The 20,554-nt window shown below is 44.3% G+C and overlaps 2 protein-coding genes across 3 annotated transcripts in view; both read right to left on the reverse strand.

Annotated features, from left to right (window-relative positions):
• Nucleotides 1-20,554, reverse strand: part of kiaa0586 (KIAA0586 ortholog) — a 146,686-nt gene that overhangs the window by 117,219 nt on the left and 8,913 nt on the right. For both annotated transcript variants that reach the window (XM_036954656.1, XM_036954655.1), the window contains exon 9: nucleotides 14,616-14,748. In XM_036954656.1, the coding sequence (XP_036810551.1) occupies nucleotides 14,616-14,748 (133 nt within the window). The remainder of the gene's footprint in view (nucleotides 1-14,615; nucleotides 14,749-20,554) is intronic.
• irf2bpl (interferon regulatory factor 2 binding protein-like) lies at nucleotides 6,193-9,329 on the reverse strand. The gene has a single exon (XM_021573941.2). The coding sequence runs from the start codon at nucleotides 8,868-8,870 to the stop codon at nucleotides 6,861-6,863; it is 2,010 nt and encodes a 669-aa protein (XP_021429616.1). The 5' UTR covers nucleotides 8,871-9,329; the 3' UTR covers nucleotides 6,193-6,860.

A 20,554-nucleotide genomic window follows, 5' to 3' on the forward strand; every position in this document is an offset into this window, starting at 1 on the left:
TGTGCTATCTGACACACAGGCGACTGACTCCCCCTGGAGCATGTGCTATCTGACACACAGTCGACTGACTCCCCCGGAGCATGTGCTATCTGATATACACAGTCGACTGACTCCCCCGGAGCATGTGCTGTCTGACACACAGGCGACTGACTCCCCCGGAGCATGTGCTATCTGATATACACAGGCGACTGACTCCCCCCGGAGCATGTGCTTTCTGATATACACAGGCGACTGACTCCCCCTGGAGCATGTGCTATCTGATATACACAGGCGACTGACTCTACCCTGGAGCATGTGCTGTCTGATATACAGTCGACTGACTCCCCCGGAGCATGTGCTATCTGATATACACAGGCGACTGACTCTACCCTGGAGCATGTGCTATCTGACACACAGGCGACTGACTCCCCCTGGAGCATGTGCTATCTGACACACAGGCGACTGACTCCCCCTGGAGCATGTGCTATCTGACACACAGTCGACTGACTCCCCCGGAGCATGTGCTATCTGACACAGTCGACTGACTCCCCCGGAGCATGTGCTATCTGATATACACAGGCGACTGACTCTACCCTGGAGCATGTGCTGTCTGATATACAGTCGACTGACTCCCCCGGAGCATGTGCTATCTGATATACAGTCGACTGACTCCCCCGGAGCATGTGCTATCTGATATAGAGTCGACTGACTCCCCCGGAGCATGTGCTATCTGATATACAGTCGACTGACTCCCCCGGAGCATGTGCTATCTGATATAGAGTCGACTGACTCCCCCGGAGCATGTGCTATCTGATATAGAGTCGACTGACTCCCCCGGAGCATGTGCTATCTGATATAGAGTCGACTGACTCCCCCGGAGCATGTGCTATCTGATATACAGTCGACTGACTCCCCCGGAGCATGTGCTATCTGTCAGGCCTTTCTAAATATGGATTAACAAAAGACAAAAGGAGAGCCTTATATTACAAGAAACCTGTGTGGAGAAAAATAATGCAAACAATGCAAAATATCAAACAGAAGCTTAGAGGGAAAGCGAGCGTGCAGGAAAAAAGGCAGATATAGCATTGTATCCTTGAGGGGTGAACGTACAGAACATTCTCATCTGTGGGATGAATGTTGCAGAGAACAGTGGGCCCCAGTAGTAGTTGATATTCATGGCAGTCTGCCGTCTGAACTCTGTGCTCTTGGAGGGCTGGGGAGAAACCCGAGGAGCACGCAGCTCAGCGCCCCTTCCCTTGCTTGTGGCAGCAGCCTAAGATGGCTGCCAGAGCCTAGTGTAAACAAGGCAGAGAATGAAAGCGCTACATTTCTCCAGCCTGCATGCCAGGGACTGCAGGGGCAGTACTAACACAGAGTGTTGAGGGTGGAGTTAACTCCTTCCCTTCTCCAGCTTCCTCACGTTTAACATGAGAGAAGAATTACAGATGACTTTAAAAACATGAGGAAATGAGGAATTATGCAATAAGGAGTATAACAAGACTAGCTAACATCAGCCGGGACAGAGAGAGGAAAAAAAGAATCAAATCTGAAGGTGCTAGCATTTGAAACTAGAGGAGAAAACTGGTGACCTTATTGTCAGTGTCTCCAAAAACAACACCCTTTTATTTGTGCCCACTAAACAGGGGGTCCCCTCTAAGATTTGGCGGTTAACTTCAGAATGGCTGCAGTAGGCTGCATCTCCCTTGAAAAGCAAATGTTTTGGAATTCTTTCCAAAGGGTATCAGCACTGGACAATTAAGAAACCTGATTTTTTTTTTACTTTTTTTTTTACAATAAATCATCTCTGCCAACCAATTTAAAACATTAATTTGATAAGAGGACAATTGGACAGACACATTCTATTCAAATTAAAATGCACTAGTGGAAACAACACATATGATTAAATGCATATGTAAAACGAGTAGGACGTTGCAGATCAGCCCTCAAAGGTGATTAAAACCAAAGAAAATACGCATTCAACATCGATTTATTTGTCCAGCTAACTATCAAATCAATTGAGTGAAGACGCTCTAAAAAGAGATCACAATAAATAAAATAAAAACTCAGCCTTTCTAGCTCTTTTTATTTTTTTGAGAAATAAGGCGGGAGGACGAAGGAGAAAATAAGTGGGAATTAAAAAAAAGAAAGAAATTCCTCTCTGCGCTGCGGCTGTGCGTCGCACAAAGAGGCAGGAGGGAGGGCACACGCCTGCAGCTCCCGGCAGCTCATTCGCCAGAGAGGAATGTTTGAGTGCATACATTATCTGGTAAGGAGGCCCAGGGCTGTGAAAGATAGTGCTGACATCACCATCTATAAATGGCTGGGCTTTGAGACACTGGGAGGGAAAACAAAACCCTTTCCCCACACACACTTCCCCTCCCCCTAGAAACAGCATGCTCGAGTCTCGACCAGATGAAAGTGGTTTGCTTGTTTCTATGAGAATAAAGGAAGCTGGGATTTCAAAGCTGACCTGTGATTTTTGAGCATTTGTAAAGCAATCTGCTATATGTTACAAATACTTTGACACACCGAATACGTCCAGGCATGTCATGCGCATTGTTTTGTTGCTATTCGGGTGATGTAGTATTACCTCCAGTAATGCAAAGTTACAAAAGCAGGCAACATTTTATTCGATGCAACGAAAAAAGATATGTATATTGAATCGAAGCACGACGCAAATTAACCAAAAAGAGAGTCTGTGTTAGGGGAAACACATCGTCCTTCCAGCGCACGCAGGGTTAACCACCAGTCTGTCGTCTCTCTCCCTCCCTCCCCCCTTTGTGTCCGCAGCACATTCCTGAATAAATGATGTTTTGAACAAGGCTGGTAACCCATGGCAACAGCAGAGCAGAGCGGTGGCACTGCAGAGTAACCTTTGGGAAGGCGGTATTTTCATCTGCTGTAAACTTTTCCTGGCTGGGGAGAAAGGGAGGAGGGGGGAGACAGGCTGGCATCCCTGGCTGGCCAACAGAAGGAAAACATACTGATGTGATTTGAGAATGTAAACTGAAACAGTCCACTGAACGCCTGGCCTCTCCAGACTAGGTTTGTTTGAGGAGAGAAATGGGGTTGGAATTATATTTCTACACTGTAACGGAAGAACATTCATAATCACGTAGCTGCTGTTATGAGCAGTTATATGTTTGTTCTCTGGAGGTAAATGTGTCATGAGGTGCTGGAATTAACTGTTTAAGTGGTTATGCACGGCAATAACACAAAATCCCCTTTAACCTCGTAAAAAAAAACTACATTCTACAGTTTTTTATTTTTTTTAACTAGGCAAGTCAGTTAACAGTTCTTATTTACAAACTGGAGGACGCTGGGCCAGTTGTGCGCCGCCCTATGGGACAATACCCCAAGAAATGATGCAACTCATCATTCAAGACATCAGAGATATCAGTCAACCACTTAAGTTGAGGATAGACACAACAGACAGACAGACGTCTGTTGCACCAGCAGGACCTCTTTCGCTTGGCCTCCCCTCCTAGGTCTATGTGATGGAGCAGAAACCCCCTGCAATTCCATCGACACCAGCCTTCCTCCTACTCCGGATGACACTGCACACGCTCTGTTCGGCTTGGCACTAACAGCCGCGGACGTACTTTCACAATGCCCATATTTTCAATCATGTATTTGAGCCGATTAGACGTGATCAGTGCAATTCTTAGAAGTTGCAAAGGGAGGGCATATACATAGAAAAATGTCTGAAGAAAATGTGGTCCCTTTTCAGTTCAGTCATCATTTCTTCACCAGACAACCTATAAGTATAGAAGGTGTTTATCAACTAAACCGATTCCGGAATTTCACGCAACATATCAGCTATTCCAGACGCAATCTAGCGAGAGGCTAGAGTTTGTTACCTCAGGTAATTCAGAGGTCTGAAGGAGAGAAAAGAAAAGAAAAGAGACAGTGTTTTGCACTCAGAATGAAGGAGGTGGTGGTACGACGTGAGTGTGTGTGTGTGTGAGGCTGTATTTGAATCTAACGAGTGAGGAGTCTTGTGAATTCTAAACAGGTCGGGAGCAAGAGAGGGAGAGAGAGAGAAGAGAGAGATCCTTCCCTGAGGGGTGTCTGAGTGAGTAGGTGCCTCTGCTCCCTCCTTTGCATGCACACTGCAACCTGAAACCTAAAGTATTGAGACAGCCAAAGGCACCTTAACCATGGAAGGGCTGCTCTGTTCTGTTTTAGCATGACAATAGAGACATGTTCCATCCCAAACCAGGTGCTTTGTTGCCTCACAGCACCTGGGATAGATAGGCCAATGGAAACTGAGGCACTGCAATGCACCATTAGATAGGTCGCTACGATTCAATGCCTCAATCCCAACCTAAGGTTTCTATAGGACTGTTTTTGTTGGGGGTGTGCACATGTTGGTAAATAGAGAGATTATTTTGGATATACTATAGTCGGATAATGCCGCCTGGGAGATGAAAAAAGTGAGAAAATTAGTGTGAGATTTGTTTTTAAATCAGACTTGGAGAAAGGGGGGAGGGGGTGTCGCTTACTCACTCAGACAGCTGCTTTCTCTATTCGAACTGATGAGCCAATTTGTGTGAACCAAATTTGAGAAACTCGACACTAACAACCCCTTCTTCCTCTGGCGTACAACCAATTATTTTGACCATAGCATTCCCCTGGCGGTAAAAACCCTACTTTGAAACAGGGACGGTAACCAGGACAGAGTATTCAAAACTAACTACGGGCAGTCGGTCGGAGCATTACATAGAAGACAGGAGTCTCTGAGGAAAAATCTTTACTCACCTCTCTATCTAAAGAACCATCTCATAACCCACCAACGAGCAGGGATGATAAAGTACAAAGGCCGCCACCTCCAACAATCCCAGGCTGGAGGACAGACCCCATCTAAACTCAGACACGTCAGCCCAATGTTTAGGCTAAGGCTACATCTGGGCTGCTGCCTTCACATGACCAAATACTCCTCAACGGGCGTATCAAAGCTCTTCTCCTCCCATTAACCAGTATATATGTGCATCGGTTGGTGCTCTTGGGAAGAGGATACTAGTTTGTGACATGTTTCCGGGACATACACAGCAGCCATTGTCTTAATCTCTTCCCGAGCTCACGTACAGAAGGCTCTAGTTGAGCCCGGTTGGTATTTATGGGGTTATCTGACCTCCCAGTCTCGACCTGCTCTATGCGCTCCATGGCACAGAGCCACGTGGGATTGGGAACCATGCTGCCTGCTGCAGACTGTGTGTACATAGGACCATTTGTCTCCATAACCCAGAGCAGCGCTAGGCTATTAAGCGCAGCTACATAACAGGCATGCACCAACCGTGCTATATATCTTTATTATCACCGGCCAATGGAACAGTGAGGAACCGTGCCTGCCTGCTGCATTGAAAACGAGGAATGCCTTCCCTTTGGCTATACTGAGCCATGTGCAACAATTTTCAGACAGAAGCACACACACAGCGTAAACACGGGGAAATCGTAGTACTGCTTGAGCATGCACCAATACTACAACCATCAGAAAGATGAGCTGTCGTTAGTGAGAAGCATGCCGTAACAGCTGACTGTTACAAGCACCTGGAGGAGAGCAACATGACATTCAATGCCAACTTGTTGAGGCCGCTTTTTCTTGTCTTGCCGAGAGGCACAGCCGTTGAAATTGTGGGCATATTCAATGCAAGGAACCTATTTATCATTCAGATAGATGCAACTAAGTGATACTCATTTGGGGGGAAGGAAATCTGTCAATGTGCCCTTGAGCAAGAAACTTAACCCTAATTGCTCTTGTAAGTTGCTCTGGACAAGTGTGTCTGCTAAATGACTAAAACGTTCATTTAAAATGGAAAAATATTTAAGCAGGGATCATCCCTGTAGAATGTAAAGCAATGTTACTTTGACATAGTGAAAGGGGTTATGAATAAAAACCTGGCATCACCTGAGAGATATATATATATATAAATATATCTGAGTACATGGTTAACTTGGCTTTGCAGCAAGGTGTGTGTGTAATGAACACTTATGAATATAAAACACTTTTGAACCAGATGTTAATGTCAAAGGTTGTCATCTCCAATTAGAGCAAATCTTATGTCTGGGACAACATTGTAAATAGTTCAAATGCTATGGTTGAGAAATATACTGATGGACACAAAACTAAAAGGAATGATTCATTATACCTCAGGTGACCCCGAGTTTGTAACAGTCTAAACTTGTTAAATAAAACTGACATTTCACCCAGGGTTAATATCAATGGAATTTATTACAATTTACTCAGCTCCAAGGCACATTACAAGTCTTCTGTTACTACAGAAATGTATAAACAGTTTACGTTCATGTACAGCATTTTGCTCTACCTTTTTAAGCATCCGTGCATCAAAGCAAACTGGAAGAGAAATTAATAACACGTAGTAAAATATTTTTGATCACAAGATGAAAAGAGATATTTGCTGTAAAAAAACATACAAAATTAAAGATATGAAATAAAATAAGGAAGAAAAAAAAAATCCCCATATTGATTTGTACCCAATACAGGAGTTAGGGCAATGTAACCTGTTATTGGATGTTCACTGTGAGTAGTTTCATTTTACAGACATATATTCATTGGGAGTAGAAACTGGCCTTTTTATAATGAGAGAAGTGCATTAATTGGAAGGAATAAAACTGCAGCAGTGATTATAAAGTTAGTGCTTTAACTCGTCACTGCCACCCAAATACAACACTACTACCCGTCAAAACACCCTCCATAACATTAGGCGACATGACATCACATGTTCCTTTGTTTAAAAAAAAAAAACAGACATGAGGTGGAGAACGTCTCTGTACATCGACTATTTTTGTCCGTTTTGAGTAATCACACGTGTATATATTCGACTAAAATTCACGTTTCTATGGGAAGCCAAAGATCACACCTATGGGTCTCTCTCCTTTTTTACCTTAACGTCCCCGGCTAATATTGTTGCTATCTCACCTTGCATGAACGCCCAAGGCACATTAGAACCTACCAGGGGGCATTTCTCTCCGCTAGGACAATACACCTCGCCAGTTGCTCCCTGCGCTTTGATGCTCTCTCGAGAACAAGGGAAACAGAATTTATGGTTGGGAACTGACGGACACTGAACGAAATGGGTATCCTCTAAACGTTCGTGGCAAATGGTACAACACAGAGGTCCGTTGTTTGCCATGGGAGAATCTGGAATGTTTTGCGCGTGGACCTGATCCATGCCAGAATGCGCATTGGACTGAGAGGGAGTCCCGGCCAGATTGAGCTCTCCGTTACGGGAAGCCAAACGCCTCTGCCCAGAAACAGAGGCTGGGGAGACTGGGCTGCTGTTGTTATGCCTGGTGGATGTTGTAGAGTGAACAGAGTTGTTGTCCTTCGGAGAGTGCGCATTGCCCAACGTGTCCGCGACAGACATGAGCGCGGCCATTGGAGACTGTCCATTCTGGGGCGCAGATTCAGGGGGTGTGGCGCGACTTGAGTGAACAGAATGGCCAGGGCCAAGCGGCGGAGGTCCCCCGTGTGAGGCACCGAATGATCCGGATGCCATGGTCAGTTTTAACGCCTCGCTCTGGCTGGCCATCCACTGCTGCCTCTGCTGTTCTTGTTCAGATAGTTTCAGCGCGCTCTCTACAGAGTCAGGTTCTGGGGAGGCTTTACGCTTACGTACGCCAGTCCTCGGTGCACTCGTAGATGGCAAGGCACGAGGGATGTTGACCAAAGCAGTGGGCAGCAATGGGCAGCTGGCATCGATGTAGGGCTGAGGCAACATTTCAACCCCTAGCCCCTCTTTGAAGAATCGGACGGATTCGGGCAACAAATCACCCAGGAGTCGCCAGTCCCCCGAACCATGCTTTTTCTCATACTCCAAATATTTAAAGCCCGAGGAAAGCCCTCTGCCAAAGTCTTTCATGCAGTCCTGATACATTTGTTTGGCCACCCCTGATGCGCTGGAAAATATATTACCAGATCCACTTGGGTACTCGACAAATATTTTCAATTCATAGTCCATTCCAGGCTTTGACACTGCATCGAAAGCAAACACCCTACCCACGAGTGAATGATCCTTTTTAAATCTCACATCAAACGGGGAGCTGTTCGAAAGAGTAACCAAAGTGTCCCTTACTATTTTGGGTTTGTTTCCCCAGTCTTCGTTTCTGTTCCTTAAACTTTCACTGAGCTCAGCCAAAGCCTCTGCGTTACGCTGTTTCTCTTTCAGATCTCTCTCTTGGTCAGTGCTCGACACAGAACCTGGTCGTTTACCTTGTTCTGACATGGACTGAGCGGCCATGGACAAAGAGGGTCCCACAATGGATGGGGGAGGGGGGCGGCTGGACAGGCTATGCGGGGCTATGGCTGTTGCCGAGGAGGGTCCATTCAACATGGTCTGTGGGAGAAGGTTGGGGGGAACGTTCATTTGTCCTGGGACCGCAGCGAGACCGTGGCTCCGACGGGAGTTCGGGCTCTGTCGGTTCAGTTCTGGGGGACCATCGTCCGGTTTGGGGAACCCATTTGGACCGCTCATTCCATTGGGAAGTCTGCTGGCATGGGCGCCAATACTGGAGTAGTCAAAGCGAGGTCTTTCCGCACTCAGAGAGTAGCGGTCCATCCCCGACTGTTGTTGTTTAGAGGGTCCATCCACATGGCTGATTTGCACCGTCTCCTTGGCTGATATTGCCGACTGTGTTTTTACTGTGGGCGGCGGTGGTGGACCGGGGGATCTCCCCCCTTGGAAACCATGAGCTCGTTTGAGGTGGCGTGCAGTTTCGATAACAAACTCGATCCGATCCGCACCTTCATAATTCACACAACCCCTGCACACTGCCTCCGTAAAATCCCATATCATAGCCCACGGCATACGGGGTAAATCGCACAGGTAACATGACTGTCTCCGAGATGACGATACTTGTGCAGAAGACATGTTTAATGTCCCTTGCCTTGGTCCTTTTCCCCCAGATTCTTCGTTTGGAATTCTTTTCAGTCCGTGAATTTGCCACACAAAATAAACCCTCTTCTTCTCCTGCTCCTCTCCTGACTTCTGATGCCAGTGACTTGCAGTGTTGGGTTGTAGGAATGAAATTTGCTTTAAGCGCGCTTCACATCCTTACTTAGTTTGTGATTTGGAATTTTGATTGTGCCTCCACGTCTCCTCTCCCCAATTGGAATGCCACCTGGCTGGAGCAGTGACGCAAGCACCACGTTCCGCAGTTCCTTTGAAACAAATGACATGCCACTTGTTGCTTTCCAAACGCGCAAACTCAAACCACTCCCTCCTAATCTTCTGAATGGACTGGGAGCTCGGCTACACGAGCGCACGATGCTGACCAAATTACATGCAGCAGAATACGGGTTTGCACAATATTGGCATTTATATTAGATGTAATCATTATACCATTCATTATTATTAAATAAACATGTATTCTGTTTCAAACAGGTTACTATGTCAGCAAAACTAAACCTTCAATATGGTAAAACAATTTATGATAATGAAACAAACTAATTTCTTATGCCTCGTGCTTGCAATGCAAGGACAGAATAATACATGATTTTATATCAAACTACTCACTGAATCAAACAAAACGCCCGGTTAAAATACAAACGCTTGGCTGTTGTCTACTTTTATGTAATCCAGTTCATTTCTGACCAAAATATGCTGCTAATCTGATTGAATTTGGCAACCGATTCATTGCATATGAGTGATTACAATAACAGTTGATTACAATAAGTTGTATGCATAAGAACATGTGTTTTTTTTTTTTTAAAGCACAGTGTGATGGCTAAAATAAATCGCGGTAGCTCAGCAATAGCCTCTGTAATAATTACACTGGGTTAGTTGAGCACGAGCTAGGGGTTCCCAACATGTTGATTGTTAACCTATGTACAGACAAGCATAGTCTGCACTGCGCCCCATCCATCCTCCCCCCTTTCCCCAGTCTCCCCTTCCTGATTAACAACACCCAGTAGGCAGGCAGAGCAGAATTTTCTGGAAGAGGAAGAAAAACAGCGTAAGGCAGCAGAGGGAGGAGGGAAGAAAAGTAATATATTGCAGTCTACACATACCGCTGGCACAGTACTGAACGGTGGTGGTGTGTTCCCTCCGTCCAGCCAAGAAGGGGCCAAGTATGGCCTCGGTCAAGAAAGAGTCAGCGCCATGCCGCCGCTTTCCCAAAACAATGTTGCTTTCACTGTACCGTGCTTTTAGGCTAAATGGGTACTGTGTGCACAATGGTGCACATTGGTGAGTAGTTGTAAATACGGCGTTTTGAGTACAGTACAGACTGTAATTACAAACACTGATAATGTCTCTGAAGTCACAGTATATGAAATATGCGAAGCACGTAGGATGCAAAGTCAGACCAAATTAGATGATTGCACTTCAACATATTAACTGCCTTCCTTAACTATATACCCAAAATAAAATCATCAGCAATACATGCTTTTTTTCTCCCAGCCCATCCAGTGGCGGGGGAAGCTAGAAACAACAACAGGACTAAAAGAAAAGATGGATTGGTGTTTTTCTTCAGAGTCGGTGCCAGACAGAGCAGGCTCTATGACTACCAGCAGCAGGCAGCAGCTGAGATTGTTATGTGGACAACTGTCACTTTATTTGTGCTCCAGGGATTGTGAAGGACAGGCAATGAAAGAGACAGCCATCATCAGTCAACAGAATTGGAGCAGACACAGACCTGGGCCGGGGAAGAGAAAAGTCTGTTTGTTCCATTTACTCCAACACTAAGCTCAATACTATTCCAACACTATCAATAGCTGTGCCTGACGAGCGTGGAGCACAATCGTACAGTTATAAAAGGTCAATGATCCTCAAAGCATGTGGCAACACAGTGTTGTAGACATATGGATGGACTTAAAACATAAGCATATAAGAAAACTATGCCACATCAACTAACTAACCAGCGACATGTATCCATCCATGTAAGTGGTCGTTCTGCAGTTTAAATATCATTTGCAGAACTCAACATCGCGGCAATATTAAAATCAGCTAATTCTGCCTCGGACGACTTCAAAAACAACCAGATACATAACTCTACACACTGTCTGCCTCAGCACCAGCCTCGAGCTCCCCTCCTTCCTGAAAGGATCCTGTGCAATCCCCACGGTCCCTCATGCATACACTGAGCTGCTCACACACCAACTTGAGCTCTCTCTCTCCCTCTTTGTGGAAAATTTTGCGGGGCCCACACAGTCAAGCGCAGGGGTTAATTTTTTGCTTCCGCTAAGCACCTGGCAAGTTGCCAGACAGATGAATTCTGGGAAAAGGTGAGACTTGCCAAGTACAAACTGCCAACATTAAGCAGGCCTGACAGCTCCTCTTTTCCTCCAAACTTGGCAGCAGTTCAAAGTGCTCTTTCATTTGAGATGTTGGCAGACTGCCAGCAGCATGCAGATACAGTGTATTCAGACGCCTTGACTATTTCCACATGGTGGAAAAAGCCTTATTCAGCCTTCTTCTAGAATGGATTAAATTGTTTCCCCCCCTCAATCTACACACAATACCCCATAATGACAAAGCAAAAACTGGTTGTTAGAAATTGTTGTACATTTATTAAAAATTAAAAACAGAAATATCACATTATTCATAAGTATTCAGACACTTTACTCAGTACATTGTTGAAGCACCTTTGGCAGTGATTACAGCCTCGAGTCTTCTTGGGTATGATGCTACAAGCTTGGCACATCTGTATTTGCGGAGTTTCTTCCATTCTTCTCTGCATTTCCTCTCAAGCTCTGTCAGGTTGGATGGGGAGCATCACTGCTCAGCTATTTTCAGGTCTCTCCAGAGATGTTCGATTGGGTTCAAGTCCAGGCTCTGCCTGGGCCACTCCAAGGACATTCAGAGACTTATCCCGAAGCCACTTCTGTGTTGCATTGGCTGTGTGCTTAGGGTCATTGTCCTGTTGGAAGACGAACCTTCACCCCAGTCTGAGGTCCTGTGCATTCTGGAACAGGTGTTCATCAAGGATCTCTCTGTACTTTGCTCTGTTCATCTTTCCCTCGATCCTGACTAGTCTCCCAGCCCCTGCTGCTGAACATCCCCACAGTATGATGCTGCCACCACGCTTCACTGTAGGGATGGTGCCAGGTTTCCTCCAGATGTGACGCTTGGCATTCAGGCCAAAGAGTTCAATCTTGGTTTCATCAGACCAGAGAATATTGTTTCTAATGGTCTGAGAGTCTTTAGGTGCCTTTTGGCAAACTCCAAGTGGGCTGTCATATGCCTTTTACTGAGGACTGGCTTCTGTTTGGCCACTCTACCAAAAAGGCCTGATTGGTGGAGTGCTGCAGAGATGGTTGTCCTTCTGGAAGGTTCTCCCATCTCCACGGAGGAACTCTGGAGATTCTTCAGAATGACCATCGGGTTCTTGGTCACCTCCCTGACCCTTCTCCCCCGATTTCTCAGTTTTCCTGGGCGGCCAGCTCTAGGAAGAGTCTTGGTGGTTCCAAACTTCTGATGGAGGCCATGTTGTTCTATGGGACCTTCAATGCTGCAGACATTTTTTGGTACCCTTCCCCAGTCCAATCAATCAAACTTACCACAGGTGGACTCCAATCAAGTTGTAGAAACATCTTAAGGATGATCAATGGAAACAGGATGCACCTGGGCTCAATACCGAGTACCATAGCAAAGGGTCTGAATACATCTGTAAATAAGGTATCCTTTAAAAAAAATATATAAATGTGAAAAAATGTCTAAACCTGTTTTCGCTTTGTCGTCATGGGATATTGTGTATAGATTGATGAGAAAAAACATGAATTGAATCAATTTTAGAATAAGGCTGTAATGTAACAAAATGTGGAATAAGTTTAGGGGTCTGAGCACTTTCCGAATGCACTGAAGACTACTTTACCTACTCTCTCCTCTCACTCTCAGATGGAGCTGATAAATGCCGCTGTCGTTGTCATGGGGATCATTCTGAGCTAGGTGGCAGACCGGAGTGGTCCTGTAAATAACTGCATCTACTTTTCTCTCTCTCTCCTTTTATGCAAATACTCTTTACAATCACACACACACACACACACACACACACACAACTTATTAACTTAAGCTGTTCTTAGAGTTGAGAAAATACAGCCTTTATCCCTTTAATGCTGAAATTGTAAAGGTCTTTGAAAAGCATTGTCCCTATTCCCCTTTGCTCTGTTTTAAGCATACTGTATGCCAATAATATACACTACCATTAAAAAGTATGGGGTCACTTAGAAATGTCCTTGTTTTTGAAAGAAAAGCACATTTTTTGTCCATTAAAATAACATCAAATTGATCAGAAATACAGTGTTTACATTGTTTATGTTGTAAATGACTACTGTAGCTGGAAACGGCAGATGTTTCATGGTATATCTACATAGCCGTACAGAGGCCCATTATCAGCAACCATCACTCCTGTGTTACAATGGCACGTTGTGTTAGCTAATCCAAGGTTATCATTTTAAAAGGCTAATTGATCATTAGAAAACCCTTGTGCAATTGTTCTAGCACAGCTGAAAACTGTTGTTCTAATTTAAAAAAGCAATAAAACTGTCCTTCTTTAGACCAGTTGAGCATCAGTATTCGTGGGTTCGATTACAGGCTAAAAATGGCCAGAAACAAAGACCTTTCTTCTGAAACTCATCAGTCTATTCTTGTTCTGAAAAATGAAGGCTATTCCATGCGAGAAATTGCAAAGAAACTAAAGATCTCATATAACGCTGTCTACTACTCCCTTCACAGAACAGTACAAACTGTCTCTAACCAGAATAGAAAGAGGAGTGGGAGGCCCTGCCAAGAAGGCCAGCGTCTCGGAGTCGCCTCTTCACTGTTGACGTTGAGACTGGTGTTTTGCGGGTACTATTTAATGAAGCTGCCAGTTGAGGACTTGTGAGGCATCTGTTTCTCAAACTAGACACTCTAATGTACTTGTCCTCTTGCTCAGTTGTGCACCGGGGCCTCCCACTCCTCTTTCTATTCTGGTTAGAGACAGTTTGCACTGTTCTGTGAAGGGAGTAGTACACAACGTTGTTCGAGATCTTCAGTTTCTTGGCAATTTCTCATATGGAATGGACTTCATTTCATAGAACAAGAATAGACTGACGAGTTTCAGAAGAAAGTTATTTGTTTCTGGCCATTTTGAGCCTGTAATCAAACCCACAAATGCCGATGCTCCAGATATTCAACTATTCTAAAGACCAATTTTATTGCTTTATTAAATCAGAACAACAGTTTTCAGCTGTGCTAACATAATTGCAAAAGGGTTTTCTAATGATCAATTAGCCTTTTAAAATGATAAACAAGGGTTAGCTAACGCAACGTGCCATTGGAACACATGAGTCATGGTTGCTGATAATGGGCCTCTGTACGCCTATGTAGATATTCCATTTTTAAAAATCCTCAGTTTCCAGCTACAACATTAACAATGTCTACACTGTATTTCTCATCCATTTTATGTTATTTTAAATGGACAAAAAAATGCGCCTTTCTTTCAAAAACAAGAATTTCTAAGTGACCCCAAACCTTTGAGTGGTAGTGTACATATTAGAGCGTATTAAATAATCACAGTCAAAGATTAATGGGCAAAATTAGGGAGGACAAATTCAAAGACAAAAGATATCCAATGATTCTTTCAAATCCTGAAAAAAATGACTGACCACAATTTTTGTTTTCTTTCTCCCTTACCTGGATTGCGCTGGTTGCTGGCAGCCGTCGTTGGGCGTTGCCATGGCAGCCCTCGCAGAAGATTGCTGCTGCACACCTCTGGTTGCCAAGCTGTTGCCGTTGTTAGGGATAGCCTCCAGAAGTCTGCCATTTCCTGCAGAGACAGAGACACACCAGCAATCAGCCACTCAGTCTCAGACACCTGCATCAGCTCAGTCAGCACTTTATCTCCCCCTCTCACAGTATTCTACACAGGGACACAGGAATTCACATCGCACAATGAGCTGATTGCTTCACAGGGCCTCATGGGTTTCTGCTTACATTTTCATCACAATCTCTTTCTCCTGTGGATCATTTGCTATACTACCGACTTTGTCACACAGAAATTGTCCTCTATCTATCTCTATGGCCTGTTCACACGCATATCTGCCCTCTCGTTGGCTAGAATGGTCCCACCTGATCTCACCTCCTCCCACCTGCCTTCAATCTTTGATGTATTTCCATTGTTAGAATGTTCCGTTGACTATCTTGTCCTGCTGAATGAAAGAATTGGTCGCTGGATTGCCCTCCATAAGCTAGTAATGCATGCCCCACCACGCCCCCTGCTGACCATCAGCTGCAGCCCTGGCCATGGCAGGTAAGGGCACCACGCTAATAATATATAGTCTGCCATTTCTGTTCAAAAGGGCATCTCTACAGGGGCCAGACATGACCCGAAGTGGTATTTCTCAGGCATTGTAATGGCAGCATGGAATCCAATCAATGATGAGTGGCAAAAGCTAAAATGGTGGACTTGGCTGAAGGAAATTATAAAAATAACCTTCTATAAAGTAACTTAAACTACGAAGTCATGTTTTGGATCACCCGGAAGAAAGTGGATGCTTACCAAAACACATTAAGAGATTTCCTTTGCTTATCATAAAGGTGTGTTCCACTGGTGTAATTATGAGTCTACAAAAGCTATCCAAAATGAGGACCCCGGTGAAGTTACCGTTAAAATGCTGTGTTTTTATGCAGATCAGAAAAGCAAATACATCCCAATTGACACCCTATTCCCTACATAGCGCACTAGGGTAGGGTACCATTTGGGGGGCATTTACCTCATGTGATCTGGTGCTGGGAGGAAACACCCCTCACAGAGGAGAAAATTAGTCCTGAGTCTGTGTCATTCATCAGAATTAGGCCCAGGCTGACAGATGAATGCTGTAACAGTGTGTGTGAGTGGCTGGGGCTTAGTCTGTGTGTATCCGGATGACTGATGATGAAACACTTGAAGATGACATCACATTTTAAAAATAGGAGACTACCGAGCGAGTGCTTCGGTTACTAGTCCAACACTCTAACCACTAGGCTACCTGCCGCCCCTATGGGGAAGTAGTGCCGTTGTGTTCCAGTCAGATTCCTCAACATGAATTAAATTATGAGAAACAGAGAAGGGCAAAGCCACTGCGATGTGTGACATGTAATTTGAGGCATTCTAGCTACATCTAGATAGTACTCCACATTTATCAGATAAATCAGATACCATGGGTCTCGGTACCAAATCGATACCGTGGTCAGTCATCGTGATTGGCGAAGGAACTGACCCCACTTGTGTTTGTTGATTTCCAAGATAAATCATTGATTCTAAAATGACGGTTCACACACTGGTCTCCTTGAACTGCAATTATCTTGTCATTATGTCAGAAGGTTTTACATCGTGTAAACGACGGTGTTCTGTAAATCGACAAGAGCGATCAATCGTAAGTGGCCTGAATCATGTCATGGGTTGTTTCACATATGGTTTGATGATGTGCTTGAGAAACAAAGGACTATAAATAGCAAATTCTCAAAGAGAGCAGTTTGGCAGCTGGTGAAAAGAAAAATAGAGATTTTAAAAAAAGAGAAACTGCAAAAGGAGAAGAAATAGCATGGTTGCCATGACAACTGGTTTGGATGTACTACCAGCAACAAAATGGTGCCACTTCAGACATCTTATGGCATAACATACTAGTCTGACTAACACCTAACAGAGTATGGAACGGCTCTTTGATGTTGTCGGCACAATGCGTCCATAATGAAGGGGGCTGTGTTTTTACTGGTTGGCTCTTCGCTGTGTCTTTCTCACTTAAAACACTCACACACAGCCCCCAAACATTACAACATTTGGATTTTCAAATCAAAAACAATTAGAGGCATCACCCCCCCCCCCCCAACAAAAAAAAATCACACAAAAAATTGGAGAGATCCAATCAAACCCGTCGCACAACTTCTGAGCGAATATTGTATTAACAAACTGCCCCCTTTCCAGACCAGTGTCTCACAGCTCTCCCTGCGCTATGAGTCACGTGGGTGGAGTCTGCCAGGCTAACAACATCCTCCCTCTCCCTCAAACATGCTCTAATCACTACAATAACCAGTTAGTCACAGCAAATATGTGTAGTACATAAAGTACATTCCATCACCATGCTTGTTATGCCGCAGTGATAGCTCATGAACATTTATGTCCAGCTTGAATCAATTCTAATGGATAGAAATTGCAAGCGATGATACATCCAAGTGATCTGACAATGCACATTTAAAAATATGTGAACAGACCGCTATTCGATACAAATGTTAAATGCCCGTACTCAGTGCATTCCCTTATCACGACTGTGTCCCTCTGACTGCATTACTGGCTTTAATAGGGAGGCTGGTCTAGTAACCCTGTTGAAACACTGTTGGCCAAACAAAGCAAGGGTATCGAGTCAATCTTACAAGACCAATGCATTTCCCAAATGTCTCCCTTCATTTCTGACAGCACCCGCTCACGATCCACCCATACAGACAAACACACACACGGATGATTTCGAAGCCATAATTAACACTCCGCTCACCCCCCACACATCCATCACCATGGATACCAATTCTAGAGAGGGAGGCCTATTCAATTTCGAGGGGAAGACTGTCCAAGGCTTTCAAACGGCAGTGTCTAGGGTGTAGCAGAGAACCTGGCACTGATCTTTCTCCCCAACATGTAGCACTAGACTGCACACAAATTGCAGTTGAACAGAGGACAGAGGAGGAGGAGGAGCCAGTAATAGTCCTTGTGGTGAATGACACAATGACCAGAATGGTAGTTATATGACCTTTCTGAAGGTACGGTTGTTGTCAGTGTGCACTCATTCAAAATGGCTGAGTGTATATACACACTATCAACAAGAACTATATTTGTTCAACCCTGGTGATCTTCATAGGTGTCTTGAAGTTGACTTGCTTGCTGCAACATCTATATGTGAAACATCGATTACCTCCACATCAACAAAAAGGCACATCTATTCAGATGTTAAGTCCCCTATATGGGGAACTTTGAGCGGTTCTGGACCGGTTCCGGACCGGTTCCGAATGACATTTTGGTGCACAAAGCGCTCTATGAGCGCCGTAGGGTCCCGTGCCTTATCGTGCTAGAAAGACCCATCTGTCTGCCCTCCGCTTCCACTCTGTCAGCGGAACCGACTTGAAGTGTCAGGTTTCACACCCCACATTTGCATAGGGAGTGACGTGTCACATTTTCTGGTCTATCCAGGCAAAGAATACATTTGCTCTTCCTCTGAACAACAGAGCCTGTGAGATGTCATATGAAAGTTGACAGTCTAGAGAATCCAACCGTTGTGGTTTCATCTTGCTGTGATATTCTCAGCATGATTTAGAGCTCTCAACATGAAACAAATTAATAACAATTTCATAGAATTAAAACAAGACTACTTTCTCTTGGTCTCAGACGGACAAAATCACTGTGCTTAAAGCTGAAGTTGCAACGAGACACCATTTGAATGGACGTTTAGGAGGAAAATTCTCTGTCTTCAGTTATATGAAATAGAGTCAATATTGTACTACACCGCATGCGTTGCAAAATACATTTACACATACATGTTATTCAATCATTGCATCCACACTACTTGCGGGAATCAGTGAGCATCTGTGTGGCCAGGCGCTAAAATAGAAATTGGTTCTATTTGTGACGCTCGACAAGTCCGGCCTCTCCCATCTCCTCATTGGTCCTCATCATCCACACTCCAGTAGGTTGTAGAAATGCTGTAAAGTTGGTTGCCAACCGCCATATAAAGTCCAAAGAAGAAAAAGAAGCCTTAAGGAAGGAGGAGAGATGACGAGAAACGAATTCGATTCACCATTTTATCTGTGGATTAATTGTCTGAGTTGAGGACCTTGTGCATTTCAGGTAAAATAACAACCCAATGTTTATATACCAGGACAAATTAGCTAGCAACAGCAAGCTAGCTAGCTAAATAGCCATAAATGTTTAATGATTTTTGACCTGTCCCCAAATTAATAATTGGTTCAGAGGTTGTTTTGATATTTCAACCTGCGTGTCCTGATCCCTTCTGGTGCGAGGGAACAAAATCAACGTGCGCGCGTCCGGTTTGGTCACCATGGAAGTATGGTCATATGTATTATGCAGTTATAAGAAAGGTGAAATCTTATAGTATGTCGTTTATAATTTAAATGTTACTATATTTCAAAAGAATTTCAGTCATTTCAGGCCCCATTGCCCAACTTTTGTTGAATAGGGGGGGAGAGGGGGATTGTATTGTACTATATACTTGAGTTTGTGTCTTCAAAAGTGAGTACACCTCAGCAATTTATAACTATTTTTTACCAGAAAGGTGAGTTCCAGACCTTTCTGAAACTATGCAACATGTTCATTTAGGTGGCCCTATCATTCAACTGGTTAAAAAGCCAACTATTTGTTCACAAACTATTTCAAGAGTGATGGCTATCAATTGTCAGTTAAGACAGTTAAGAACAAATTCTTATTTACAATGACAGACTACTCCGGCCAAACCCGGACGAAGCAGGGCCAATTGTGCGCCACCCTATGGGACTCCCAATCACGGCCAGATGTGATACAGCCTGGATTCGAACCAAGGACTGTAGTAATGCCTCTTGCACTGAGATGCAGTGCCTTAGACCGCTGCGCCACTCAGGAGCCCTAAAATAAAATCAATAAACGGAAGCACTGAAGGGCGCAGTCTGCCTTTCTGTCTGTTTGTCTATACTTACACAGCCGTGCACCAGCCATTGTTTTCACCTGAATGGTTTCACCCTTAAATGAGTTTTACACCAAGAGAGAGGAGCAGGACCTAATCTTCCCATGCAACTGAATGGATATTGGCAGCCAGCACAATATAACAGCGGTACAGAGTTAATATACTGTACAAAAATATAAATGCAACAATTTCAGAGATTCATATAAGGTCATCAGTCAATAGAAATACATGAATTAGGCCCTAATCTATGGATTTCACATCAAAGGGCATACAGATATGCATCTGTTGGTCACAGACACCTTTAAAAAAAACATTTGCCTCACAATGGACTTCAGGATCTCGTCACGGTATCTCTGTGTATTCAAATTGCCATTGATAAAATGCAATTGTGTTCGTTGTCCGTAGCTTATGCCTGCCCATACCATAACCCCATCCCACCATAGGGCACTCCACCATAGGGCACTCTGTTCAGAACGTTGACATGAACAAACCGCTCGCCCAAACGACACCATAAACGTACGTGGTCTGCGGTTGTGAGCCCAGTTGGACATACTGTCAAATTCTCTTAAATGATGTTGGAGGTGGCTTATGGTAGAGAAATTAACATTCAAGTCTCTGGCAACAGCTCTGGTGGACGTTCCCGTAGTCAGCATGCCAATTGGAAGCTCCAACAGACATCTATGGCGTTGTGAGTGGCCTTTTATTGTCCCCAGCACAAGGTGCACCTGTGTAATGATCATGCTGTATAATCAGCTTCTGGATATGCCACACCTGTCAGGTGGATGGACTATCTTGGCAAAGGAGAAATGTTCACTAACAGGGATGTAAACAAATTTGTGTAAAACATTAGAAAAATATGCTTTTTGTGCGTATGGAACATTTCTGGGATCTTTTGTTTCAGCTCATGAAACATGGGATCAACACTTTACATGC

Source organism: Oncorhynchus mykiss, chromosome 19 (assembly GCF_013265735.2).
Source record: "Oncorhynchus mykiss isolate Arlee chromosome 19, USDA_OmykA_1.1, whole genome shotgun sequence".
NCBI lineage: Eukaryota > Metazoa > Chordata > Actinopteri > Salmoniformes > Salmonidae > Oncorhynchus > Oncorhynchus mykiss.